The 18,963-nt window shown below is 43.6% G+C and overlaps 1 protein-coding gene across 6 annotated transcripts in view; it reads right to left on the minus strand.

Annotated features, from left to right (window-relative positions):
- Positions 1-507: 507 nt before the first annotated feature.
- Rasgef1b (RasGEF domain family member 1B) overlaps positions 508-18,963 on the minus strand; it is a 521,256-nt gene continuing 502,800 nt past the window's right edge. For 4 of the 6 annotated variants that reach the window (XM_042257673.2, XM_076546691.1, XM_006975371.4 and 1 more), the window contains 10 exons: positions 17,582-17,797; positions 17,061-17,135; positions 15,375-15,470; positions 15,171-15,273; positions 13,205-13,284; positions 12,404-12,499; positions 6,839-6,934; positions 6,198-6,321; positions 5,229-5,301; positions 508-1,996 (listed from right to left, as the gene is read on the minus strand). In XM_042257673.2, the coding sequence (XP_042113607.1) occupies positions 1,972-1,996; positions 5,229-5,301; positions 6,198-6,321; positions 6,839-6,934; positions 12,404-12,499; positions 13,205-13,284; positions 15,171-15,273; positions 15,375-15,470; positions 17,061-17,135; positions 17,582-17,797 (984 nt within the window). In that variant the 3' untranslated portion in view covers positions 508-1,971. The remainder of the gene's footprint in view (positions 1,997-5,228; positions 5,302-6,197; positions 6,322-6,838; positions 6,935-12,403; positions 12,500-13,204; positions 13,285-15,170; positions 15,274-15,374; positions 15,471-17,060; positions 17,136-17,581; positions 17,798-18,963) is intronic. The other 2 variants (XM_042257674.2, XM_076546692.1) reach the window with 1 other exon arrangement.

Genomic DNA, 18,963 nt, shown 5'->3' on the forward strand with positions numbered 1-18,963 from the left:
CCAAAGCAAATCTTCAGGTACAAACGAGACAAGGAAGCCTGGAGCCTAAGCTGATCCAGGCCCTCAGCATCACATGGGGCTCGCTCCAGTCTCGCAGGTTGAAAATCTTCAGGGAAACAAGACTCCCCAAGCTATCTGCAAGGGTATAAAAGCTTGGGATGCCCTGGTAGTTTAAAGCCTGGGCTCTGGATTAAACGGCCTGGTTTAACCCTGTGCCTCTCATTAACTCTGTGGCCTTTGACAAGTTATTATCAGAACATACCCATTTCCTGTTGTGTGCCTAAGAGTAGAGCGGCAAGGGCAGAATCTGTGATTAACACCTTAGAAAGTGTCTGGAAAATACCTGCTAGGATTTCTTTTAGAACACAAATGCCCTTCCATGCCTACAGTCCTAAGACCACTCCTTCCGGAGTGCACACATTCTGAACCCGTCCAGTGACCTATAGCTGGCTATAGGCCCATCCACCCACAACTCCATCCACAAAGCAAAGAAAGACACCACAACTCTTGGCTGCAGAGTGTAAAATGTATTGACGTTGTAAAGGGACGACTCGGAGACAGTTCAGGCCTGTTGAGACAATGCACGCTAAGGACATGCTGATTCTCAAAACAGCGTCAGAAAGGTTAATGAACATGTCTGGGGGTGGAACTTGGCATTGTGCGTTTTCATTAGCTGGGATCACTACTCTAAAGCTTCTCCTAGAGTATACACAATCGCTGCTTGCAGAGCAACTATGGACCTATTTAGATGTTAACCAGGTGAACTAGTTCACAGGTAGACTGATCGGAGTGAACAGCAACCTGGTTTTCATTGGTTTTGTTCACTGCTAGAGGGGAGGCGGTAACGTTTCCAATTTATTCCTTGTTTACATGTTTAGTCACCAACAGACTCCAGAAAATAACGAAAAGTAAGTTAGTTAAAAACAACTGTGGTTATGTCATGGATTTTTTTTCCCAAGACCCTTAACGTCAGATCATTTACATTTATGGGGAGGGGGAGTTATGGAAAACTAAGTAACAATAAAAACAAAAACTACTGAAAAATACACCTACCGAACACAGTGGTCAGTGTAAACAGCTCAGAAGGGTAAAGAAAGCACCATCCTTCCAGCAGGATGGGCAGTCCAACAGGGCCGAACTCTGCTTTTTTGTTTTTTCCTAGTGGCTATTTTCCTACCACAGTGTTGCGCTTCATTATTATATTAAATAACTTATATGGGCAAGGAGGAGTGTGCTAACCAGCAGCCAACTCAAAAACCTCGGAGGAAGAGGGAGGAGAGATGTTTACAACGCTGTACACGCTAAGGGGAAGGATGCCCGCCCGCCCGCAGCAGACCTCCACCCAGTCTTCGCCCTCACTGGAATACTGCTCAAGCAGAGGTCTGGGACCCAAACTGGGGGAGGGGCGAGGGCGCTGGGGGGAGGGGGTGTTTCCCCTCCCTCCTCTCCCTTTTTCATTTAAATTAACAACAACAAAAAAACCCATGGGCTTTCTTATAGCCAGCACTCAGCTGGGTAAGTTCCATTAGCAGCAAATGTTCAAGCAAATTAAAAAAACAAAAAATAAAACAAAACAAAAAAACCACACACACACACACAAAAAAAAAAAAAGAAAAGAAAAAAGAAAACTCCATCCAGGTGCAGAGCTGTGATTCACGTGGAAATTCCAGGAGATGAATCATGTGCAGAGCCGGGACTTTTAGAGGCTTCTTTCTCAAGTGTCTTCAGTCAACATTTCAGTCTCAAAAATCCGAGTCCATCTGTCGGCTGTAGGAAATGAGTTTTCCATCTGCTCCGCAGCTGGGCTTGCTTGCAGGGTCTGCACGATTGTTCCTAGTACTAGATGCCAGAACACAAAGGCCAGGCCCTCCAGGGTCTGCTTGATGCAGCAGCGGCGGCGGCGGCGGCGGCGGCGGCAGCAGCAGCAGCAGCAGCAGCAGCAGCAGCAGCAACAGCAACAGTCTCCATATGTTAAACTCTGCCCAGCAGGCTGGATCTGTAAGGCAGAAGGCAGAGGACCACTTGTATCAGCTCAGATTGCCTTGGTTAGTGGTAGTCCCTCCTACACTTTAAACGTGTTTTTACATAGTGGAAACGATGGGGTGGAAATCAAGGACTGGAGCCTTAGCAGTCCTGCAGGTAAACTGCTAAAGCCTTAAACTGCTGTAAATGCAGACAGCCAAAGCACTGCTTATAGTAAATCTCTTGTCTTGAGATTTTTGTTTTATATTAAAACAAAAAGAGAACACCATTAATGACAACCAACTTTTATACATGTGTGACATGTGCATGATACTATACAGGTTTATGTCTTAGATATGGCTTCAGTTGCTGTGATAAAACACAATGATCATAAGCAACTTGGGAGGAAAGGATTTGGCTGACACTTCCATATCACAGGCCATCATCAAAGGAAGTCACGGCAAGCACCTGGAGGTCAGACTTTGATGCAGAGGCCACAGAGGAGTGCAGCTTACTGGCTTACTCCTCAGGGCTTGCCCAGCCTACTATCTTACAGCACTCAGGACCACCAGCCCAGAGTTGGCTCTGCCCACAATGGGCTGGGCCCTCTCATGTCAATCATCCATTAAGAAAACTCATCACAGGCCAATCGGGTGGGGGCATTTTCTCAATTAGGTTTCCTCTTCCAAAATGATTCTAGTTTGTCATTGACATAAAACTTGCTAGCAGTTTACTGGCAAGTTTTATGTCAATGAAAATGGCTCAGTGGTTAAGAGCACTGGCTGCTCTTCCAGAGGACCTGGGTTCAATTCCCAGCACCCACCACCCACATGGCAGCTCACAACTGTCTGTAACTCCAGTTCCAAGGGGATCCAACACCCTCACACAGACATACATCCAGGCAAAACACCAATGCAAATAAAAATAAATTTTAAAAAAAAAAACATTTAAAAAGAAAATGTAAAGGCAACTTCCACACTAACGACGGTGTTTGTCCTCAGATGTGGACTCACATCTGCACTGATGTATCTAAATCTAGAAAGAGCACAAAAAGCGTCTATGGCCAAGCAGTTCACTGCTTCAACGCTAACGCGTAGACAAGTTTTCGGGCAGGATCTGTCATTCTAGAGAGTTTACTGATGTGGTTTTATAAGAAGTCAATTTCTTGTTTCTATCCTTTCCATGGCTGCTAGGCCTTGGCCAGCAGCTGCAGTGTCCCAACATCATTCAATCATAGCAGAGGAACTGGAGATGAGGAGCCATGGAGTCCAGGATAGGAGCAGCCATGGGGGCGTGCCCTTGTGCTCACTCTCAGGGGGACTACACAGCAGCTGTGAAAGAGGCGTGCACACACACACACACACACACACACGCACGCACGCACGCACGCACGCACGCACGCATGCACGCACGCACATGCACACACACACACACACGCACACGCACACGCACACGCACACGCACACACACTATACGAAACAACGTGTGGCTGGCGACAAGAGAGCTAAGAGTATCCGAGGAGTATGGCTTCAGGAGCAGTTTCTGCCTAGGGAGGAGGCAGGGGAGGAAGCCATGACTACAGTTCTGAGAAAGGCAGAGCACACAGCTTAGATATGAGGGGGAAACTGTTCCTTAAGCTTCCCCAGAAGACAATTTAAACAGAGACTCGTCTTTTGTACCTAAGAATACCTCCCACTGTGTGCACAAGATGTTTTCTCATCAAGCGACTGACTGCCATAGCAGCAGAACCTGTACTATTATCATTCTGGTGATGGGGATGTGCCTTATATCTATAGCCCAGGCTGGCCTCGAACTCACTCTGTGGGTCAGGCTACCCTCAAACTTGTGATTCTATTACCTTGGCCTCCCAAGAGCTATGGATCCTAGGTGTGTGCCAATACACTTGGCTTCCAATGCTTAAACACACTCTGACGAGATAAACATTATTACTGATCACTTTTGAGTTTATACAACTGTAAACAGATGCCCACATTCATGTCTGAATTCAGCTAGCACCTGGCCTCTCTCACATCACATTTCTAGTGCCACCACTAAGATCTTTAGTTATGTCAGATCCTTTGGTTACTATATGCTGTGTGTACGGTACACAGAGCCATGGGGAGAGAGCTGCAATTCATGCTTTCCTGTCAAGCCTTCGATTTGCAACCTAACTACTGATTGCAACAGAAGAGAATAACTATAAAAGAGTTATGGGTAGGCTTGGGTTTTTAATATCTGGATTCCAAGTGTAATTCAGACACTGAGTATCTTGCAGAACTGATCAGTCTGTCTACTTCTTTAAATAAAACAAACAAACAAACAAAAAACAGTTGCCACAGCAAGGTTTTAGACACTAGGAGTCTTACCAAAGCTCAAAGGGGGGAAAAAGGTGATTACAAAGAAGAAACAAGGAAGGCAAGGTTCACCTTAAAATATAAATTAAAGGAGTAAAGTCCAATTTTTCCTTTGTTTTTGTGAGACATGGTCTCATCGTGTAGCCAGCCCATGCTGGCCTTGAACTCTCAGCTCCCCTTGCTTCAGCCTCCTGAGGGCTGAGAGTACAAGTCTGGGCTATTCTGCCTACCTAATCCCACAGATCTGTATCCACTTCAACGTGGGCTCTGAACCAGTTTCGATCATCCTGGATCGTATTATGTCCTGGCTGCTTCTACCCATTAAAATATCTTAAATGCTTACAATATAAGCACTTACAAATTTGTTTGAATATAGAATAATAAAAGGGGTTTTTGTTTTGTTTCTTTAAAACAATAACTCTATCGATCATATTTTAAATCCAGATTCTCTCTCTTAAATGGGGGGGGGGTGGCTGATACCTGACTGCTAAGTGATACCCCCCATCTTTAAATGACCTCAATTTTAACCAGTATTTTTGTTGGTGCCCCACCTAAATAGTGTTTTAAGATTAGAAATATTCAACAATAAAGTCTGAACTTTTAAACAAAGAAAAATAGGTTTTTAAAATTTGTTTTACTATACCATTAAGTGATATCAATTCCATATTCTATTCCCTAACAGGGGAAGAACTGCAGTCATGGTATTATCTGCCAGTATAAAAAAAAATAAAAGGCAATAAAAGTGAATGATGGCCATGAGAACCCAAGCCACAGAGACTCTGAACTGAAGAGAAGACTCTGCCAACTTGAACAGGTAGGCAGGGCCCTCCCACACAAGGCACACACATGGCTCTCTTGAGGTGAAACTGGCGTTTCCTTTAGACTTGTACAGCGAGAAGCACTGAGACTCACCTTAAAGACTTCCATCTGTCCTTCTCTATATTATTTTCAGGTCCTTCACTCTCATAGGAAGCCAAGTAGAGAGCTACAATCAACGAAAGGAAAGAATGCATTATGACGGAAGCCTTCTCCTGATACCTTCACCCCCATTGCTAGGAAGACCTGCTCGACTTGAGCCCAACCTCCAGCACACCCTTCAGATACGCTGGACTAGGAGTCATGAAAAACACAGAACCCCACTTTGCTTCTGACTGGCCACCTCAACCAAACCCAGGGCTCTACACTGAAAATGCACTTAATTAACCAAGAATTTATGAGGCAAAAAAAGCCTTCAAAATGCAAACCATACAATGCTGTCGAACACTTGGATTTATAGTCTTTACAAAGGAAAGGGTCATGGCTCTTTCCTGGCACCCCCAGAACTTTAATAAAAATCATGTGTAGGTTGTTTAAATCAGGAAGAAAATCATCTCAAAATTATAAAAAGTTGTTGTTAATCTTATTTACAGAGATGAAAACAATCAAGTCTCCTCACACCCTGAAACAGGCAATATGAATTCAAAATGGCAGTCGGGCAGACACTATCAATACACCATGAGGATATAATAATTCATAGAGTAAGTTCCCAGGTCTTCTACAGACTCTACTGGTGAATCTTTCTATGCAGAATCAAACATGTTCCCTGTCTCTATTGCCCAAAACTTTAACAGGTCTAGACTTTCCACAACTTCCTGAAATATTCTTCAATAGCTTTCCTTTCGCACTCATCACTGTGCAGAACAGGCATTAGGAAGGATGTTTAAATGTACTATGTTTAGCTGATTAAAACATTTTAGCGGTCAAACATGACACTTTCCATAAAACAGAAAGAAAAAGGTAGATCAGCTCAGAAGCCTGGCTTCATACATGAGTCAAGCAAGTCCAGGCATTTAGACACAGGATTTGGGGGTATTCGGGGCAGGTACGAGCTAAAGGCCTCACCGTCTTCACTGAACACGGGCACTGAGAGCAGGTACTGTAAGACCTTCCGGTCCCGCTCGAACGGACACTCCACCTGTTTCCACGTCATAAACTCACTCACTTGTTTGGCCAGTTCCCAAAATTTCTGAAAGAGAATTAAAGAATTTTTAAGGGCAAGTGTCAAGAATTATGGGCTGGCAAGACATAATGCCATTTGAAATGCACCCAGTTTGGGAACTTCGGAATCATCTTCTCTTCTTTGCTAGCTAGGGAAGGTAAGATTTACTCACATTCCCTCAAGTGACAGTGCTGTTGGTGGTATGTCTACTACGTTACTTGGTGGTGTTCATATCTTACAGGCAGAAGGGGAATACAAGTCTGTTGCCAGCTGCCAATTGAATCTGCCTTGCTGCTGGCTGGGGCACTGAGAAACAACCCACTCCCACTCCTATGCTCTGGCTTTATTTTAATGTTTTAGTTTTTTTGAGACAGGCTCTTACTAATGTAACACTGGCTACCCTGAAATTCACTGTGAAGACCAGACTGGCCTCAAACTTGTGGTAATCCTTCTGCCTCTGTCTCACAAATGCTGAGATTATAGGCGTGGGTCACCATGCCCAATTCCTACTCTAGATATCCGTACCTTACTTCATTACACTCACCTCAAAGTTGACGTGGCCATTTGGAAGACGGTTGGCACAGCCCTCGTTGAGGAAATAAATATCTTTGATTAAGAGACTGAAGAATGGTATCACAATCTAGAAAGAAAAAGATTCAGGGTTGTCTGGGTAAGCAAAATATTTAACCTCGTTACAGACATAAGCGATTAACAAACAATGTTGACTTGGATTATGTGGAAGGCCACAATGAATGCGGGTACACTGTTCTATACACTCTGCACTACAACACTTGCTACCTCACACAGCTTAGCTCAAGACGCTAACGTCATCAGGACCCAAGCACAGTAGGAACCAGCACTGTTGGCAAGTGGATTGGTGGATGGATCCTTTCAGTACAGTTTTTCCTACTCTCTTCAATGTTTAACTTGATAAAATTTAAAGCTTCTTGCCAAAACTAAAGTATATATATATGAACTCTATTTATTTAGCGACTCCTAACTACAGCAAAGTCTTAAAGGCACATGACCCATCTCCTTGCTGGGCTCAGTTAGACATCTACATTTTAGCTGAAGTTTCTTGTTCCTTCTGTTTTGTTGTTTTATATTTTATCCTTGAAGCCATTGCTCAAGATAATGTGACGGCTGAAGGCTTTAAGCAACGGTTGCTACCGTTTCCTGCGGAAGAAACCTGGCTGTGTGAGAGAACAAGTCAGTGCTTGCTGTCCGGGAAAAGTCCCCTGGAAGGACCTGGCACCGTCTGTTGCAAGACAGATGGGCCACAAGTGAGAGAGGGACAGAAGTATGTGAATGAAAGTTAAAGACTGTTCAAACAGTACGCTTCTCTAACGACACCTTCTTGGCCTTGATGCCTTGGCTTGAGGGGGTGGCACTTAGCTGGTACCTAGAGTAGCCGTCTTTAAAAGTATCCTGAGTCTGACCACGCCCATCACAAACAGATCAAAGTTCAGATACAGTCATTTTAAATTTTTCCCCCTCAAATGCAACGTATTTGAATCAAAAGGTTCTGCAATGTAAATAATGCATCAAAGAGATTACCTGGGAAATTCTGAAAGTCCCAAGATCAGGTCTTTGAAGCCTCTTAAGCTCATGACTCATAAATGTGAAAACAAACTTTTTGGCTCACGCACAAACAGTAAGCATCAATTCACTTCTAGAGAGAAATTCTGATTCTCCCCCCCCCCCCCGAAGTCATTTTCAAAAGGCCAAACACCTTACAAATTTTCATTTCCTTGATCTCTGAGAATCATCAACTTTACCCTCAGCTTCGCTTGTACCCCGACTATCTTTTCTTTGCTCTTGTCTGTGAAGCCCTAAAGCAGAATTAGCAGAGTCTGTGTACCTCCTGCCCCCTCTGATGTTACGGGCTAGCACTGTGCAGCGTTAGAACTAAGAACAAGACGGATTTGAACACCACCTCTTCCCAGGAAGACCTATGGCTGGGAAGGGCTGGGCTATGGACTCCCTCAGACATCAGTTTAAAAAAACCGACTCTACAACTGGCTAGGAATAAAAGCTGGGGGTGGGAAAATGAAAGCTTTTTGTTTGTGGGTTTTGTTTTGTTTTAAATATATGCGTTGTTATTTTTGGTACAGCCTAGGAGACACATACTTTACATTTTTAAGGGGCCAGGAGGGGGCATCAAAATAATAACAACTTCAGGGTGCATGAAAAAAATCATGTGAAGTTTAAATGACAGTGACCACCGAGTTTCACCAGAGCATGGCCATGCTCATACATCCAGACACTGGCTGGCTCTGCTTTCTGCTCCTATCCAGGTTGAGTGTGCACTCAGAAGGCAATAAACACACGTCTTCCCGTGACAGCCCCGGGGAAATGGAGACACAATGAAAATCGAGAGGTTGTAGTTTACAGTGCACCAGCTTTTAAGCAAGAAGTGTCTGTGCTGTTCTGGTCGTTGGGGCTGGGCTGTGAGCCCCCTTTTCTGGCTCGTGTTGGTACCTAGACTAACTTCTCAGTTCCTGTCACGGCCTATAAACTGCGGGAGGCAGAATGGTTCCTTCTGTGAATTTTGCACTCAGCGTCCCTACAAGGTTCTCTGCTGCTACCTGAGTCATTCTCCCAGGAACACGGCCATACTGCCAGCCTCACTCGGGGCACGTGACTGCTCTGTTTCTCATGCCCGTGACAAGAAGGGAACCTCAGACTTCATCACCTCATTCACTCTTGAGAGTCCCCATTAGCTCTGTCCAGCGAATTGGACAGTGAAGAGGAGCGGAAAATAGCAACTCCAGATTGTTGTGAGATAAATAAAGAGAGTAAGTCTTGCTTTTATTAGGTCTTGCCAATATCATTAGTGGGAGAACTTCTCAAGAAGTCATATATAAACTAGTATATATATATATATATATATATGGCAGGGTCACATATTCCTGGTCGGCCCTCAAACTTAACTATGTAGCCAAGGATAACCTGGAACTTCTCTAATTCTCCTGAGTGCTGGGTATCGGGCATGCACACCCCATGTGGTTTTCATGTAGTGCTGGGGACTGAACTCCACGGTGTTTGTGCATCTTAGGCAAGGCCTCTACCAACTGAGCTACATCGTAAATTTCCCCTTTAAATATATTCTGAATTCTAGGGCTGGAGAGATGGCTCATCAGTCAAGAGCACCGACTGCTCTTCTAGAGGTCCTGAGTTCAATTCCCAGCAACCACATGATGGCTCACAACTATCTATAATGAGATCTGATGCCCTCTTCTGACATATAGGCATACATACAGACAGAGCATTTATGTACATATATGCAAAATACATAGATAGAGCTTATATATATATATATATATATATATATATATAATTACATATATACACACACACATATTGTGAATTCATTTGGGTCTGGTAATCTCAACTACTAGGGAGGCTAAGGCTGGAGGATACAAGATGAAGGCCTGCCTGGGCTACCTGGTGAAATTCTTTCTCAAAAACAAAACAATAAAATGGTAGCCAGGGATATATGATAGTTGAATGGTAGAGTGCTTGCCTGGTAGGCATAAATATCCGGGTTCATCCCCTAGTAATGAAAAGTAAGATGCTCCTCGTGATTCGGAGTCAGACTTTATACTTCAAGGTATTATCAGTTCTATGTCTAGAAACAGATGCTCATGAGGAGGAACAAGTTTACGGAAACAAATAGAAGAGTAAAGGGATTGAAAACCACATAAAGCATGAGGCATGGTTAAAAACAGAGACACACGCACTCGCAGGGAGGGAAACTATTAGGAGAGCACTTAAGAACTCCTGCGTGGAGGAAAGATTTGATTTGCTTCATAATGGGTACCTGGAAATGTGCCACTCTGACTGCACAAACTTGAGATTTGAAAAAGATCAAAGACCATTACTCAAGATGTGCTGCCAAGGAGACTGTAAATTGGGACGTTACTTTGAAATAAAGAAAGTCCTCCCTTGGATCAAAATAAGAAAAATAGTCTCATTTCTTAATAAAGGATAGATTTGACCAGACATGTTTTTATTTCTTATCTTCTGGGTCCAATTATGAGAAAAAAAAAAAAAAAAACAGTGTACTTCTTCAAATGGTTGTAATCGCCCTTTTATCAGCTACAGGGTACAATCCATAAATTTAAGAAGAAATGGCTTTTAAAAGTAAAGCAGGCCGGGCGGCGGTGGCGCACGCCTTTTATCCTAGCACATGGGAGGCAGAGCCAGGTGGATCTTTGTGAGTTCGAGGCCAGCCTGGTCTACAGAAAGCTACACAGAGAAACCCTGTCTCGAAAAACAAACACACAAACAAAACTAAAACGAAAACAAAACAACAAAAAAAAGTAAAACAGCTTTACTGAAAAGGTTACATTAAGTGAGCCACTTTATGTAAAAAAATTCTTCAATTTACTCAGGGATATAAAGTGTAAGTTTGTTTTCTTTTCTGGGAACAGCTGTTAAAGTTGCACAAGTGACATCTTTGGTGGCTGATGACAGAGCAGCAGCCTTCTAACAGACAGGACTCCACAGCACCCACCCCCCACCCCCACACCTCCCCGCCCCCTCCACTGAGGGCCATGTGGTGAGCCTGCTGTCCACCACAGGGAGATGTGACATGGTCTCATATCCTCCCTGAGTTCTTCACTTCTGAATGTTGGGGCCCTCCCACACATGTGCACATCCTCGGAAAATCAATCCACTTCAGATTCACTCTTTTCAGCAAAATATAAAACCTAACAAACTCTCAGGCAACTGGAAGTTTCCTCATTTAAAAGTCAAAATTAATACATTTGCAGTGTTTCTCAGACAACATCATAGCTGGCATTTCAGTTGTGGTGGAGGAAGTGTCACGTGTTTAAATAGAGTTTGAAGCCTGATGATTCTTTTTTTTTTTTTTGGTTTTTCGAGACAGGGTTTCTCTATGTAGCTTTGTGCCTTTCCTGGAACTCACTTGGTAGCCCAGGCTGGCCTCAAACTCACAGAGATCCACCTGCCTCTGCCTCCCAAATGCTGGGATTAACCTGATGATTCTTGAAGCCTGATGATTCTGGGGGGACGTGACTTAGAAGCCAGCGAATATTTTAATCCTGTTTTCCCAAGCTGGTTGAAAATACTACTTAACATGGGGACAGAATTCAAACAGACGTAGCCGCCACTAAGAAATCAGCATTGGCCACTTATCATAACTGGATATTTACTTCTCAAAGAACATGACAGACAATCTGTCCTTCCTCTGTGAGAAACTGAAACAGAAATGGGCCAATGGGACCCTCAGAACCCAGGACTCCATAGATTCAGGGTGACGCTAATGAGTAGGGGACAGAGGACAGACTCATTCATTTCTCAGAAATTGTCCCTGTATTTTTCATGCCACCTACATATCCAATTAGTAACAGCGGGCCCTAATGCTACAGCAACTAACCTACTTTCTGAGAATAAATGACTTAACTGTGGGAGGTAAGCTAATTCTTTTCAAAGAAAAGGTTACATTAAGTGAGCCACTTTATGCAGAACTTAAATGCCTTTTCCCCATTAAGCCAAATTACTCTCTTAACGCCATTAGTTACCTTACCATATGACTTAATTTACTGCCTGAAATGCAGCTAAGACATACTACAGAACACACCAAACATATAATAACGCAAGTAATATAGTAATACACATCTGTGAACTGTATTTCAAGTCCCTTCTCTTCGTCCAGAGCCAACTTTGCTCTGTGTTCCCCTTCCCCGTGTGCCCAGGGATGAGGTGTGTGTGACTGCACTTCTCTCAGATCTTCCTCGTGTGCCCAGGGATGAGGTGTGTGTAACTGCACTTCTCTCAGATCTTCCCCGTGTGCCCAGGGATGAGGTGTGTGTAACTGCACTTCTCTCAGATCTTCCTCGTGTGCCCAGGGATGAGGTGTGTGTGACTGCACTTCTCTCAGATCTTCCTCGTGTGCCCAGGGATGAGGTGTGTGTAACTGCACTTCTCTCAGATCTTCCTCGTGTGCCCAGGGGTAAGGTGTGTGTAACTGCACTTCTCTCAGATCTGAGCTGGTAAAAACAGCCCCGGGAAGTAGTTTACACCACGTCAGTGTAAAACATGGCAAGTCTATAACAAGTAACACACACTTTTCACGGCATACCTTCTCTCTGCTACTGTGAGCAGTTAGGGACCTCTGCGCTGCGCCTCGGAGAGCTGTCCTGTAGTTATAGAAATTGCTTGAAGGATCCATCTGATGCTGTAGAAAGACAATATTATTAACCACTCATTTCTCTACTGTAGATGTCACAAGTTAATGCCTTTAACTATAAATTCAAATTCAAAGTAAGTTAGGAAATTCATTAGAAGTATGATTTATCCCTTTCTCTCTGTCTCTCTCTCTGTCTCGGTCTCTCTCTCACACACACACTCACAATCTCTCTCTCTCTCATACACACACACACACACACACACACACACACACACACACACACACCCTCAGAGTTATATGGGAAGGACTGTTCAGGCTAACCAAATTTTCTCAGAGTGGTGAATGAATATTCTAAGGCAAGGAGGATACTGTACATAAGGCAAACTGGGACATAGACCTCTCTACAGATCAGGGCTCCGGGTCTGTTCTGGCATACAAAATTATGTGACTGTGAAGTCAGCATCTTCCATCAAAATGTCTACCTCTGTTTATAAAAGGACCAACCTGAACCCAGCTCATGTTGCCCCACTCCAGTCAGAATCCCTCTCCTACCTCTGGGTCTGAAAGCCTTTTCCTTTTACGGTACTATCTGATCAAGAAGCGGCATCACATAGCGGCATTCCATCCAGGTAGGTACCTTGCTATTCTGCCCAGGCTGCCCTGAAACTCATAATCCTCCTGCCTCAGCCTCCTGAACGCTGAGATCACAGGCATGCTCTCTCCATTCCACTCTAAAACATCACTTTCACATACCTCAAGAATGTCAAACTTCGCCGTCTTCACTTTGGCCCAAGTTTTTTTTAGTCTGGAGACCGGGCTCATGTTCATACCAGCTTCCCATTTAAAATGCACGTGCAAAGAAAAAAAATCAAAAACAGAGATGTAAGAAGTCATTCTAGCTCAGATTCCTAAGAAGTGCATGTTACCAAGTATCAATAACTGAGTTCCGCAACTAGTAGTAACAGCCTCAAGTTTTACAGCATTTCCCTGCAAACTTCCTCAGTTCAGAAGCAACATGGCTGGGAACAGGGCTGAGCACATTTCTTGGGAAAAACACTGAACATTTTAGGGTATGCATGCCATACGTGGGGCCACGACACTGCCATGCTGTGTCACATGAGCAGCCATGGTAAGGCCGTAAACAAATGGCCATGGCTACAATCCATCAACACTCTACTTATAGGTGCTGGAGTTTATGCTTCGTTTGGTTTTAGTTTGCTGAAGCAGGGCCTCATGTGGCTCAGAATGGCTGGACTTGGCTTTGGAGTCAAGACTTGAATTCTAGACCCTCCTCCTTCATCTCCTACGTGTTAGGAGGAAAGGCAGAAGACTCCATACCTGACTAGATGCTGAAGTTTGGATTTATTATATTCATATGATATAATGTAATTATATATTATGATATTCACATTAGAAATTCTTTTTTTCCCCGTTTTTCTCAATCACTTCAAAATATTAGATCTCTAGTTAGCTCATTGGTCATTAAATAAACAAGACAGTGGGTGACTGGGCCAGAGGTTGTCATTTGATGACCTGTTTCCTGTTACCTAACAAGCCATCCATGTTTTGCATATATCTTCTCACATGCCCACTAGACATTGCTACAAGAATAAGCTAAGTTCCAGGGTTATGGAATTTTTCCAATGCCATCTGCCTGCCCCAGTAGCAGATACCATACTGATGTGACGCCATAGGCCAAATGCATCCCAACATGCCACACTGCCTCCCCCGTGAGATCCTACAAATTACAGCATTTTCCACTGCAGTGGAAAAGGGGTCCACGTGGACCTAAATGAGTACACATATTCATCTCATGACACCAATATTTCCATGTTTAATACCTAGAAGAGATTTCCAGTTGAGGAAAAACACAGACACATACACAGATCTTAAATGTACAATCAGATGAATTTGATAGGCATACAAGGTCATATATCTCCCCTCCAGTCGAGGTATGACAGGACATTCCATCATCCATAAAGCTCGCTTGGATCCACGTCTGGTCAGTTTCCCCCACCCCACCCTCCAGAGAATTCACAGCAGTGGTCAAGGGTCACCTGTTGTCAGACACTCATTGGCTTTGTCTGTTCTAGAACTAACTTTACATAAGTGGACTCATATTGCACATACTCTTTTCCTGCCTCACCTGGTAAAGGTTCAGCACAATGATTGTGAAATTTATCCAGGTTCTGTTTCAATGATTCATCTATGTTGCTCAAGAGCATTTATTGTCTGAGTATACCACAGTTTCTTCAGTCACTTACTGTGGATGGGCATTTTGGGCTCTTTCCAAGTTAGGGCTATTAGGAATAAAGTTTCATTTATAATTCTAGCACAAATCTTTCTGGAGCTGTACTCACTTTTTTGTTTGTTTGTTTGTTTGTTTGTTTTGCTTTCCCAGACTGGGATTAAAGGGATCAAAGGCATGTGCCACCACTGCCAGGCTCGCTCGATAGCTTTTACAGATGGATATTTAGCTTACTAAGGAAAGAGGATACATACTGGCACCAATTTGGCTCAACCAAGCATTCCGAATGCTCTGAATTAACTCCAGATTAAAAAGAATACAGTTTTCATGAAAGAAAGTTTTTTTTTTTGTTTTTTTTTTTTTAGTTTTTTTGTTTGTTTTTTTGAGACAAGGTTTCTCTGGAAAGAAAGATTTTTCAATAGATACATATTGCAAGCCCCATAAAACTAGTGTCCTCACAGAAATACTCACAGATTATTGCCATCAAGGAGTTGAAGTTGCCAATGTTGAAACACTCTCGAGCCACATCGATGAAATATTCAATCATTCTCGCTCTATGCTTCTTCTTCACGGGCTGTAAGGAAAATAAAAATGAGCAGGCAGGAACCCAGCACACGGGCCCAACAGAGAGAAAGTTAGCAGGGAAAACAGACGAGAAAAAATGAATTCTCTCACCATGCAGATTTCTGTTGCAACCAGGTAGCTTAGGCGATTAAACCACTCTACGTAGGCTTCTAAATTTCTCGTTTTCTTCCGTTCGCTGTAGCAAGTCTACGGAGAAAGCAATGTGGACAGATGAGGTCTGCGAATACACGTGGATGCACTCACGAAAGTATCCGTCCCTCCCTCCCAAGAAACTGCGTTACTCTGGGTGGCCAAGTGCCCTCAGACCCTCATTTCCAAAGAAGGATTTGTTGGTTAGTTTTAACCGTCAACTTGCCACAAGCTAGAATCACGTGAGAAGGAAGTCTTCGTGATTGGCCTGTGAGCAAGTTTGTGGGAGACTGTCTTGGCTGTTAATGGATGGAGGAAAGCCCAGGCCACTGAGGGCTGCACTGTTTTCTCTAGGCAGGGGGTGCAAACCGTATAAGGGGTGGAAGCTGACTGGTAGCAGAACAAAGCAAGAGAGTAAGTAAACAGCCCTGGCTGCTCTACTCCATTTTTTTTTTCCTTTAAAGGTAAAAAACATTTATTTTTGAGGAATTTGTTGCTGTTCATTTTTCAGAGAAAGCAAAAATGTTACCCTCCCTTCATCCTAGGAATAAATAAGGGCATAAAATCTCCCCTTAAATCGTGGCATGTTTCTCTCTACTCTTGACTGTGAGGTGTGACTGACTAGCTGCTTGGATTCCAACCTTGATTTCCCCTCAGTGGTGTTCTGGAATCTGGAACTGTTTAGTCAAGTAAGCCTTTTCTCCGTAGGTCACTTATTGTCTGGATATTATATCACAGCAACAGAGATGTATCTAGAATAGGCCGTATGCTCAAACAAGATGCAAATGCCAATTGCTATCAACACAGCAGGAGAGGCTGAGTGCAGGGGCTAGGAAGCCCTCTCTAGCATTCAGATGGGAACAAAACGTTGAAGCACCATTTACCCAAAGATAAACAGAAATCTACACCATCACTCTCTTGAGTAGGGTGAATGACACACTGATCAAAAGCAGAAGTTAATCTTATCTTGGAGTTCAAGGCCAAGCTTGAAGAGGTTCATCTCTTTCCTTCCTTTCAGAAGACACAAACAAGAAAGTCCACTAGTCTCCTTTTAAAAACATAGTCTTCACTTCCTATGCTGAGAAAAACCAGTCTAAGGCCGGATACAGCTGTAGCCTTGTCTCCCAGAGAGACTTCATCAGTAGACAAGTGGCCACAGATAGTCTAACAATTCAAAATGCTGCTACAGGTCAATCTAGAAGGGGAAAAAAATGTGCATGTGTTTATGGAATGTACAGTGTAGGTCCAGTACCATGTTCTTTATGTGTGTGCTTTGCCATGAAGCTGTCATGAGGGATTCACTTGCAGCAAGGGACCAGGCCAATTAGAGCTTTGCTGGGCAAGCTGGATGTACATCCTGTCTCCCCTGCCCCTGCTGCTGCTGCTGAATCACAGGCAGACCAGAGTCACAGACTCTCTGACTTTCTTTCTGGCTTAATCTGCTAAAACCATTATGCTTTTATCGTCCACTTTCATCACCACAAACACATGTATCTCACCAGGAAGGGCTTATTAAATTCTCCCGTAAGGAGGAAGTGATGTAGAAAGACCATTGTACAGGCACTTAGAGACCCAGCCCAAGAAAACGACAGTGAATCACACACAGCTAATGAAAAACACCAAAACAAACAACTTGATACTGATTACCTTATCATTGTCCAAAGGGTCCTTCTGCACAAATGCCTGAACGAATTCTTCTGGACCAATGTAATTGAGTCTCTCCTGAAATAAAAGCCAATAATAGTAAAGAAAATGAGAAGAAACAGATGGTCCCTTCCCCCTATTAATGTTGGCGGCATCCCCAAATTTCTTAAAGCAGATTATAAAATAAGCTTTTAGCCCCAAATACTTTCTTCATCTTCAATATGTAAAAGGAGGCAATGCTTCATGAGACAGTTGAAGAATGAACAGTTACAGGAAAATAATTAGAGGCGGAAGATAAAGAAGGTCATTAAACTCTGCTTTTCCCATCTTGTTTAATGTGTTTACGAGTAAATTCCCAGGATATCAGAAACATCCATATTCAAATGCCCAAACAAAACACGATTCAGCTGCTTTGTGGATTGTTTCCCTTTTGAGTTATTCTGACCTCTATCAGCAAACTGTCCCGTTGCCAAAGCAAACTAATCTGTGGCCTTGAAGGGTGAAGACGATAGGGCCTTCCTTACCAGCTCAATGTGAGTCAGCTGCTGGGCCAACGTGTAAGGATCGCTGCAGACGGTCATGATATCCCGCTGTATGGACTGTGGCTTGGTCTTCAGAACTGTGAGCCGGTCTGTGGCTGTGGAGCTGAGTTTCGCCAGGACTTCCTCATACTGGCTGAGGGCAGCAAGTTTTCGAATGAGACACTGCATCATCTGCTGGACATTCTTCCGGTATGTCTGCTAGGAAGAAAGCGAAGGGTGACATTCTTGTGCTGCACATTCTTTCCCGGCATTCTGCAACCCCAGACGCCCTGTCTTCAAATGCTTGGAGCTCTATTGGCTTAAAGGAGACCCAGACATGGCAAGGGCTTAAAAACCTAGGTTGTTGATTGGATTATTCTCTTAGGATGCTTTTGAAAATATAATTCCAGCTGGGCCTTGAAAATACCTCAGAAATGTCAGCTTAGCTATGGAGGTGATCCAGTATAATGGATACTACAGACAATGAAGTGTTCTCTAGTGAGACTGGACCTGTTTCCTTCTGCTAGGCTAAACCACATGGATCTCAAAGCAGGTCACCCTCTCCCCATGTTTTTAAAGCCACCGGCATGACCTCTCCATGACTACTATTTCCAGCCTCACTCTAAGCACATGGAAACCACGGGACAAGAACGCATCATGACTTTCCACTTCCCCGCCCCTGCACCTTCCTGATTCCCACATCCTATAGTGCAACTGGGTATTCATTTTTTTTTTGTTATCTGACCTATTCTTGACTCGTGTCCATTTTTTCCCCATTCATGAGTCGATATCGATGTGTACAGCCACTCTGTCACGTGGCAGCTGCCACCACAATGCTACTATCAGATGCTCATGATCTCATCAGGCTGTACTTGTGCTAGACTCGTCAGGTTGATTTCAAAGTGTCTCCTGTATCATAGGTAAGGATCAACTCCTTGCCTTTTAAAACACTTGTTAAGGCAAGAAATGAGTCCCATTTCTTCCCAGTCCATCCATCCATCATCCATCCATCCATCCCTACCCCCTCCCTCCATCCCTCCCTCCTTTGGGTACACTTATCTGATATGGCGTTACTCTTACCTCCCTTTTCTAAGCCCAAGCCATTAACAGCACCTATCCTTCTAGGTAAGTTATGATGCTCCTGTTAGCAAGAGGAATGTGGGCTGACTCAATGCCAGCTGGGCACTTAAGCTAACAGTCCCAGAGTGTCTACCGATGCAGGCAGGCCTGTGCTTATGCCTCGGTGGCTTTTTAAAAGGTGCCCGATACCATCTGCCAAGATTAGCAATTTGAAAATTGTAAATCTAAAAAGTATAAGTATTATCTTTTTTCTGATTTGGCTTGGAGTATGTTTAAACACACACACACACACACACACACACACA

This window comes from Peromyscus maniculatus, chromosome 10 (assembly GCF_049852395.1).
Source record: "Peromyscus maniculatus bairdii isolate BWxNUB_F1_BW_parent chromosome 10, HU_Pman_BW_mat_3.1, whole genome shotgun sequence".
Taxonomy (NCBI): Eukaryota; Metazoa; Chordata; class Mammalia; order Rodentia; family Cricetidae; genus Peromyscus; species Peromyscus maniculatus.